The sequence below is a fragment of the Gavialis gangeticus genome, unplaced genomic scaffold (assembly GCF_001723915.1).
Source record: "Gavialis gangeticus isolate Ggan-Ray unplaced genomic scaffold, GavGan_comp1, whole genome shotgun sequence".
In the NCBI taxonomy this organism is placed as follows: Eukaryota; Metazoa; Chordata; order Crocodylia; family Gavialidae; genus Gavialis; species Gavialis gangeticus.
Genome location: NW_017729008.1, coordinates 29,320,588 through 29,330,187, shown reverse-complemented (window position 1 = coordinate 29,330,187; position 9,600 = coordinate 29,320,588). Strand labels below are relative to the sequence as shown.

Genomic DNA, 9,600 nt, shown 5'->3' with positions numbered 1-9,600 from the left:
TATATATATATATATATATAAAAATAAAAAATAAGTGTGTGTGTGTATATATATTAGGTATGTGTATATAATATATGTATGTGTATATATATGAAACACTACTATACCTATCTATCTATCTACATATTAGTGGTGGTTCGTTTTCATCGTGGGAAAATGTGGATTTTGGGTTACTTTTTATAACCCCAAAACTGGGGATTTTTTTTAAATTGGAGAAGACCAGGATCCCTGCAAATCAGAAATGGATGCAACCAAAACAGCTTAAAATATATAAAATATGAAATGATGTGAAATCCATGTTCTTTACTGCACAGGTGTCAACAGTGACCGGTGAAGTAACAATTACTGTTAATGGTCATTCCACTAATCATGCAATTTTGCAGTCTGCTAGGGCTTCCTATTTCAGAGCTCCTATTGCTCTGCCTTTGTACCTGGGACGCTCATTTTAATTTCCACTGGCTCGCTGGGACTGGCCTCTGAAATCTGGGCTGTCCCAGCCAAACCAGAACATATGGTCACCCTTAATATGTTCATCTTAAAATGATTTTGAGGGTATTTCCAAAAGGTAACCTAACAACCTAAAAAGATCACAGATCTACCTCACACAGTATTCCATATCTCACAGTGACAGACCATGGCTACTAAGGAGATTAGATTGGCACAATTGGTGAGAATCTGACTTTATCGGTAATTTTGCAAATCTGGAATAAATCCGTTAACTTCAATATAGGTTTAAGTACTTTTTCATTCTGTTCAGTAGAAGTTCCTGTATCACACTCATAATCACACTATTATTTCCAGAAATTTGACATCCAAGTCACTTTTTAAATTTGACACAACGGAACAAGGTGTTCCATTGCCTGCAAAATCTTTCTCTGGGAATTTTGATTTTTTTTAAAACATTGAATTAGTGGAGGGTAATTTGTTGTAATGGTCATTAGCATTCTTCAGCAACAGGCTGGCTGTACAGGAGGTGGGCCATTTCTCTACCCCCCAGGATAGACATCTGTGTCACAAATGGTAACCAAGCTTTGCTTTGCTTTTCTCCCAGCTTGTGCCCTGCCGGCACCTGTGATGGATGCACATTCTACTTCATGTGGGAAAGTGCTGAAGCCTGCCCTTTGTGCATGGAGCATGACTACCATGAGATTGAGGGAGCTTGCAAAAAAGGATTTCAGGTATGAGGCTGATGCCTGATAAATAATCAAACAGGATGGTTTTGTGGAGCTGTTGGCCACTGTTGAACTGCCTTTGTCAGCACCACAGGATTCTGCACCAGCATGCACAGTGCGGTGTTGTAGCGCTCCCTGATTCTCCAGCTCTCTGAAGTCTGAAGTGTTTTCTAGGCTATCATACGTTGGTCCTTTAGTTCAGGGTCCTTCATGTCAAGTCTGTGCTAGTCCACATCTGAGAGGCATACCAAGTTCCTTTGTTGCCCTTAAGTTGCAGAGGCACCCAGGGGCATGCTTGAGGCTCTGGGTGGTGTCCAGGACCTAAGTGGTAAAGGCAGGGGCTCTCGGGTCCTGGCAGCGGCTGGGATCTAGTTCTGCAGAGAGGAAAAGACCATGGTGGAGCCAGAGCCAGTCTAGATGCCTGACAGCTATGTGGGAAGGTGTCCCCACCTCTCTTTTGAGAGGTGCTACCAAATGAAATGCCGAGTGAAGAAATACAACTCCTAATTTGGCAGCAGAGGGACACCCCCCTGTCTTCACCTCTTGCTTCTTTCTCTCTCAGCACTTATCTAGCAGGACCCAAGAACCGCCTTGATGTTGCTACCCAATTCCCAGCCGCTCCCCACACAGCCATAGCTTGCAGCTGCTAGACTAGCAGAGTAACTGCTTCTATTCTAGCATCCCCCCAAGCCTCAGTTCCAGCACCCCTATCTTTATCAGTCCCTAGGGCTCATGCCCCCATCACCTACCCCTCTAGTAAGCTACTGCCATATACCCTCCCACATGCCACACATCCCTTCCCTACCTTCCCCAATCCACTCTCTATGCTGAGTGAGATGGAGGGTTACAGACACAGGTTGGCAGCAGGAAATCCTTGTTCACAGAGGAATTATTTTTTGGGCATTTTTAACCAGTTTATGGCCCCTTAATGCCATCTTAGTGGCGAAAATGTATGCAGTGCAGTGCAGTCTGACTCTGATTTGACCAAAAAAATGAGAAGACTCGTTAAAGAGTAAATATCTCCTCTCTCCAGGTACCCTCTCTCTCAAACATCTTGTCATCTTCTCAGACTATCCATCATGAGTCTCTGAATTTGAGCCACTTTATCATATCCTTTCATTCTCTTTCCAGGAGATCCTGTATGTATGGAATGAGCCAAAGCAGTGCATCAAAGGGGTTTCCTTGCCAGAGAAAAGGATCAGTACCTGCGAAACAGTGGACTTCTGGTTAAAAGTTGGAGCAGGTGTTGGGGCGTTCACAGCTGTCCTACTCATAGCCTTGACCTGCTACTTCTGGAAGAAGAATCAGAAGTAAGTGTTAAGCACTGAGGTAACATGAGCCAGAACTCACTGAGATCTCTGGAAAGGCTCTGCTTCCTGTGCACTTTGGAACAGTATAGGAAACGCCAACTTGAATCATCTCCTCTAGTTTTTTGTCTCTAACAGAAAGGTAACACAAATCCCAAAGTAGGCAAGCATGGAATAATATGCCAGTGCGGATATTCCTCTTAACCCCTGATAGTTAAAGATTCTTTTAAGCCCTGATGTAATATATACTTATGAAGTCATAGATTTTCAGGCCAGAAAGAACCATTGGAATCATCTACCTGTATCTACTGATTCCTGCCTTAAGCTTACAGTTTCAGTTTGATTAAGAGTAGTGGTTTCTAGACTGTGACCCCCATACAAGGCCATTAGGATCCAATGGCTTTCTCTGGATAAATGTGTCTTGAGAAATTTTGAGTGTTGACAGTGGTCCATTAGTCTAAAACAGGCTTGTCCAACATGCGGCCCTCCAAGCTGTTTTCTGAGGCCCGAGGGGCTGCGACGGGAAACGAAAGTAAACACTGTACTTTCATTGGGTGGGGGGAGAGGGGATGATGTGACATCGCTTCCTGTGAGGTCTTTGAATATGGCTCGCCGGCCCACTGGGTGATAAAAAGTTCATGATCTGGCCCCACATTGAAAAAGTTTGGACACCCCGGTTTAAAAAGACTAGGAACCACTGACATAGAGGGACACATGGATCTTGATTTAAAGATTTTATGGGGTTTGCTCTAGTTTGCAAAATAGAAAGCGAGTTGCTAATGCAGTTCTCGGCATGTTTCTTATTTCTGGTTCTTAAAATATAACTTCCAATTCTGAAGAAATGCCTAACAATTAACTTGGAGGAGTAGCTGCAGATAAAATTATGAAGATCTGCACCGTCTGCATAATGCTAGAATATGGGACATTGAGCAGGCGAAAAAAAAGAAACCATAACTGTCTGTGTTTATACCTTTAGGCTGGAGTATAAATATTCCAAATTAGTGATGACAGCAAACTCAAAAGAGTGTGAGCTCCCAGCTGCTGACAGCTGTGCTATCATGGAAGGGGAAGATAACGAAGAGGAAATAGTATATTCAAATAAACAGTCACTTCTGGGAAAGCTCAAATCATTGGCAACAAAGGTGAGCATTATTATTTATTAGGAATGTTGAAAATGATTGTGTAGCAGTGCTACTTTTAATAGCGCTTCAGAAACCTGCAAATGCACATTTCATTGTCGCCATAGTGATTCCATTGAAATCAATGGAATTGTTTATGGAAGTAAGCACTGCCGGCTCTTCCCTAAACAGCTTTGTTGTAAGGATCCTCATAATGTGGACCACATCTGAAAAGAGATTGATGGACACCTCCATCTTGACACTTGCCAGAGTCACCTCTCTTTAAATGCTATCCCTGAAGCTATGACATTAGTCCTTTTCCATAGAAATTTAATATGCAGAAAGCAAAGTGTGCCCAGTCAGTTCTCCGTGGAGTATAAATATTCCAAATGAGCGATGACAGTGTGACCTTCCAGCTACTGACAGCCATTGTATCATGGAAGGGGAAGATAATGAAGGAGAGCAGCAGCTGCTGATGGTGTTCTGTAGACCTTTGCTAATCTAGGGCCCCCTCTACACGTGCAGGTAAAGGCATGATTGGATGTAATCTGTGATCCACACAATTGTGCCTCCTGCCATGCCACGTGTTCTTGGCAGGAGGTGTGAATCATAAATGTAGGTTGTGGGTTCCCGCATTAGATCCAATCATGCCTTATTGCAGGTGTAAGGGGGCCCTATCCTGGGCTTCCCTTGCATTGGCAAGAAGCAGGCACCTACAACTGGGAACTCCCTTTGCTAAGGGGGCTCCCAGCTGTGGGGGCCACACACAGCCAGGACTGAGAGAGTAAGACACAGTGGGGACCCAGAGGTGACAGCTGTGGGACTCTGGGTCCCAGCTGCAGGTGAGGCACAGCTGGGTCCACAAGCCTCTTGTGGGCCTGGGGGTTTCACAAACTACCAGACCTTGGGATCACAGCAGCCATGATCCCTTGGTCTCAGGGGTTTCATCCCAGGTGTTGGTGCCCCCCCTGTAGCTGGGAGCCCTGTCAACTGGCATGGCTCCCAGTCACAGGAAAGACCCTGCTACACATGCAAATTAAAGCTCGATAGCAACCAGGTAGGAAGTTAGGGAACATTTTTAAGGTCTTAACTTTATAGCCGCTTGGAGCTTTTTATCATGTGACAGCTACTTTGCACCTGTAGCTGGTCTCGAGGTAATTGTGCAATTAACCAGTTAATTGTGCAATCCTTGTAATGTGTAGAAGGGGCCTAGGGATCACATTTTAGGAACCATGGACTTCCAGTCTATAGATTCATATCAACAAATGCCTACCATGTAGTGTGGTGCTTACTGCCCTGAATCAGCCCATCTCTACCCACTAATAAGCAAGGCATCAGTATGTTTGGAGAACTGGGCCCTAAATAGACAAAAACTAGACAGAAGTAGAGGACAGGGAGATCCTAAGGTAGAGCCTGTGAGTACTTTACCATTATCCATAGCTTCTGGAAGTCAATAAAAAGACCTTCTTGGCTTCAGCAGGGTTTTAGAGCAGGGATTTAGTGTTGAATAATCCTGGCTGCCCTTTTCATGTAGAACCCTGTCTTTCAGTGTTTTCAGATTTGCAGTTTTTAGATTTGGGTCTTTTTTCCCCCTTTATCTTATTCCTTATTTTCCATTTTGCCACCGAGTGCAACAGAATGAATGATGTATAGTGGTTTCTCCCCCTGTTGTCTCTCTTTCCTTTCAATCATTCCAATTTTTAAAATTATTTTTCCTCTTCCCATTCTGGAAATTTCCCAGTTATTCATCTTTGTGAAAGTCACAGAGCTTCAAAATGGGGGGAAAAAACCCCAAAAGCTTCTAAATACTAAAAATCTCAAATTTCCTTCTAAAAATAGTGTGGTCATTTTCCAATTTTTTTCTCTCAAATTGTTCAATTTTAAACCCTGGGAAAAGGCAGTTATTTAGAATTGTTTGTGAAAAGCATCAGCTTGCCATGGCTGAACGTGGTGAAATGTTGCGTCAGCTCTACTGCTGCGTGTAGCGTTTAGTATTGTGAGGAGACACAGCAAATGCACTGGCCTTGCTGATCACGTTGGCATCATTTGCCCCTTAATCATTAGGAAAAAAGAAGAGGGATTGCTAGGAAAGTAGGTTTTAAAGTTTAAAAAAATCACTTCATATTTCATATCCAGAATGGAGACCACTCCACCTCCTGAACTCCATAGTCATCCTATTCTTAAGTCAAATTTCTGTATTCATTTGAGCAGCCTGGCCTGTACTCTGTTTCCTTTTTAAAATAAGCCTGTCAGATATCTCTAGGCTGGTGTATTTTGCCTGCTGGATAATCAAAGCTGGCAAACTCAGTTTCCAGTACCTCATTAGCTTGTTTAAGTCTCTGTCCTTATCCCTGCAGATAACTGGAATGTATTATTTATTTCTTAAACCAAATGTTATAAGCATCATTCTTCATTAATGCCAAAGATGGGGACGCACAATCCTCACCACATCTTTCTTTCTTTCTGTTCTTTTTCCCCAAGGAGAGAGAAAATAATTGAAGAAAGGTGGGGCATGGGTCTGCCTGTGCCTACAGGGCCCATCAGGCTGGAATGGTTAATGTATTCACACTCCCATAGCCCATGACAGAGAAGAGAGCAAGGTGGCTTTTGTCAGGTCTGGCAGTCCCTGGACACAGCTGCAAACTATGATTCTTTTTGGAAGTTGCAAACAATGCTCAAATAAATACCTCTGGAGCGAGAGGGAGGTGCCTTAACTGCTCTGTCAACACTTCCTAAAGAAGTGCTAAAATAGTGCCTATTTTCAAAAAGAGGAAAAATGAGGACCAGGGGAATTTTGAATTGGAACAGTAGCTGGTTAACACCTACCCTGCCATGTGGTAATTGGTGCACAGTGCTAGGGACTCAGGATCTGAGACCACTCTAGTTGCAAGAGGAGGGGATGGGAAGAAGGCTAGAACCTAGCTTCCTATTTCCTGGCCTAAAAACTTAACTGATCAGCTGTTGAGACTAAAACAAAATGTGTGGGGGAGGGAACCTACTCTTTCATGGCCAGTGTGTTGCCAACTCTGCATGCTCAATCCATGTGAACAGGCTTATGTGTCCATGGTGCAGAGGCAGGGTCCAAAACACTGAGGTGCATGACTAGGATACTGTACAAAAATGAAGTTTGTTTCCTACATATGGGGACTTTTTACTGTCTTGAACTTTCCCTGAGCCTGACAAAGGGTGCATGAGCCCAAAAGCTTGCAAAAAAGAGGATTTTTTTTTTGCAATTTCCCAGTTGGTCTAATAAAAGGTATCATTTTGGAACCAAGAGTTCTATATTTTTGCATGACTAGAATACTGCCATTTAGGTGCACAAAGGGAAATAGAATTCCTCCCCCTGATTCTGTTAACTCATATTACTGTCCACATAAATGTTCAACGTCCTGTTTGTTTCAACAAGTTCCTGGCCTTAGTGGCTTCCAGGCACAAGGGGGCCTACAAGGTATTTATACAACGTGTGAATAAGTACCATATGTTTCACATACTGTGCGTACCTTTTCCTCAAAAAGCAACTGCTGGAAATCAGAGGGCACATTATATAGCAGAATTATGGTAAGAGCAGGATCCACTGCTTATCTGCTAAACCCAAAATTAAAATCTCCAGTGATCCATAGGGAGCAGGGCCATGAGCAGGCTAGGCTCCCTAGCTGCTGCTACTCAGTTACTACAAGAAAAGATCTTTTTTTGTTCTGCCTTTCAAAAACAAGATGCGTCTTATATTCCAGGGTTTGTTATATGCAAAAAAAAATAAGGTATTTTCTTTTTCCACTTTTGCACTTGCTATATTCTAAAGAGTTTCTTTAAATAAAGGAAAATCTATTTGTAGTGCTGTCAGCAAAATGAGAGCATTGAGAAGAAATCCCCATGGTTTTTTGGACAGATATTTTATGAAAAGCAGGTCAAGGCCCTGATCTTTCAGACATGGTTACAAGCTGTCCCCTTGAAGCCTATTGTTCTCCTTACATGTCTAAAGTGACATGAGTTTGTAAGCCTTGATGGGACAAGAGCTGTGTAAGTATAAATGTTTGACAAATGTTGTAGGGACTAACTAATTAAGAGGAGCTGGTCAAGGTTTTAGGTTGAGTGGCTTATATCTGTAAAGGTTATCAAACGATGCAAATTGCTTAGCTAGAGACTTATGGCTCCATATCAGTTTCATAAATGCTAGTAAAACATTTAAGGAAACGCAACAAATAAAAATCAAGAAAACCTATAATCCAAGTTATTCTTAGTAATACGAAATTAAAACCAAAGTAAAACAATGTAACTATCAATTTAAGGTCAAGTTATTGATTTAATTTCAGTACTGGATTGAGGTTAAAACAAATTAATGCTAAACGCTGAAATTTTATAATTTTAAATAGGATTCAAAGGAGGTAGCTGCTAGCTCAGTTATAAATCATAACTGAAATATTTTTCCAAAGTCAGTCAAACCTGTAATGTGGAGGTAGTTGAATATCTTAATGCTGAAACCAAATGACTCTCTCAGAGCTAATTATAATGCTTCTTCCTTATAATTTTATTTTTGTGTGGTGGCTACCCCTTCCCCTCTACCCCCCTCCCTACAACAGAGCAGTTATAAAAGACTTTAACGGATCACTTTTGATAATCTTAAATTCCACAGCTTTTGTTAGCAGATATTGGAGATTACAAGTTTCTCAGAATTTGAAGACAGAACACACAACAAGTGCTAATGAGTAGGTTTAGGATTGTCACCTGGGAAACTTAACTTTCAGGCAGCTTCTTCATGTGGACTTCATGGGTGCTTACACATTTGTGCCTACAGTTACCCTTTTATATCCGCACCATAATTTAATATAAAAACTGTAAAATTAAGACACTAGGGGTCTTGCAAGTTCTTTGGTTCTTTTGCAATTTGGAACTGCAGTCCAGGAACCAGGCGGTGATGTTCTGTTGGCAAATTGCTTCTCTCTAGTAGGTCTGTAGGGAGCAACCAGTCATAGGCTGGAGTAGTCTGTATTATTAATTTACTCTCAAGGGGTGCCTGTAGACATGCAGGGAGGTTGCTCCAATGCACTGTAATTGCAGTGTGTCAGAGCAGACTCAATTAATCAAATCTACTGGAGTATGCTAATTTATGCACTCAGCCTCTGTGTCTCGTGTATCAGCATCATAATTTCATAGTTAGTAGGGTTGGAAGGGACCTGAGCAGATCATCAAGTCCAACCCCCTGCCATGGGCAGGAAAGAATGCTGGGGTCAAACAACCCCAGCAAGGTGTCTATCTAGCCTCCTTTTGAAGACCCCCAGGGTAGAAGCGAGCACCACTTCCCTTGGAAGTAGGTTCCAGATCCTAGCTGCCCTGACAGTGAAGTAGTGCTTCCTGATGTCTAGCCTGAACCTACCCTCAGTCAACTTATGGCCGTTATTCCTAGTTACTCCTGGTAGTGCTCGGGGGAACAGCTCATTCAATGGGCTTTAGTTAAAGTGCCCCCACCACCATTTTGAAGCACGGGGACCCGGATATATGAGAAGCTGTGGGCACTTTAATTAGAGTGGCTCCCAGAGGTGCTTTAGTTAAAGCATCTTCTGTGTAAAAGTGCCCAAGGTGATTAATTTAGGAGATTCTGGGACATTTATCTTCTCTCAGGTAGATTCTTACTTCAAAAGTCAAGGCTATTTGGCATTAGCTGTGAATTCTTATAGTTGGTAAATTTTGCTTACTCTACTTCGCAGTGTCTTCAGACAAATCGGGCACGAAGTTGACCTAGGAGCTATGGAATTTCATTGTCTAAGATTCAGATCTGATCTATGCTAGCAAGTATCAACTTGGAAAAATACTATTTAAATCAGTAATGTTAAATACATTATATTGGAGAACAGTGTCCAATACCCCAAAACATAACACATGAATACAGAAACCACTTTGAGTCAGCTGCCACAGTCTTATTTGGGTGAGAAGGCTTTGAGTTGACATTTTTTCTTCAGTTTACAAAAAGGCTAATAAAAAATTCCAACAAAATAGCTGATTGATCTC

At 42.2% G+C, this 9,600-nt stretch overlaps 1 protein-coding gene across 1 annotated transcript in view; it reads left to right on the top strand.

The window, feature by feature from the left end:
• Positions 1 to 9,600, top strand: part of KIAA1324L (KIAA1324 like) — a 112,559-nt gene that overhangs the window by 99,872 nt on the left and 3,087 nt on the right. The window contains exons 18-20 of the mRNA XM_019509512.1: positions 1,052 to 1,178; positions 2,304 to 2,482; positions 3,456 to 3,621. Coding sequence (XP_019365057.1) covers positions 1,052 to 1,178; positions 2,304 to 2,482; positions 3,456 to 3,621 — 472 coding nt within the window. The remainder of the gene's footprint in view (positions 1 to 1,051; positions 1,179 to 2,303; positions 2,483 to 3,455; positions 3,622 to 9,600) is intronic.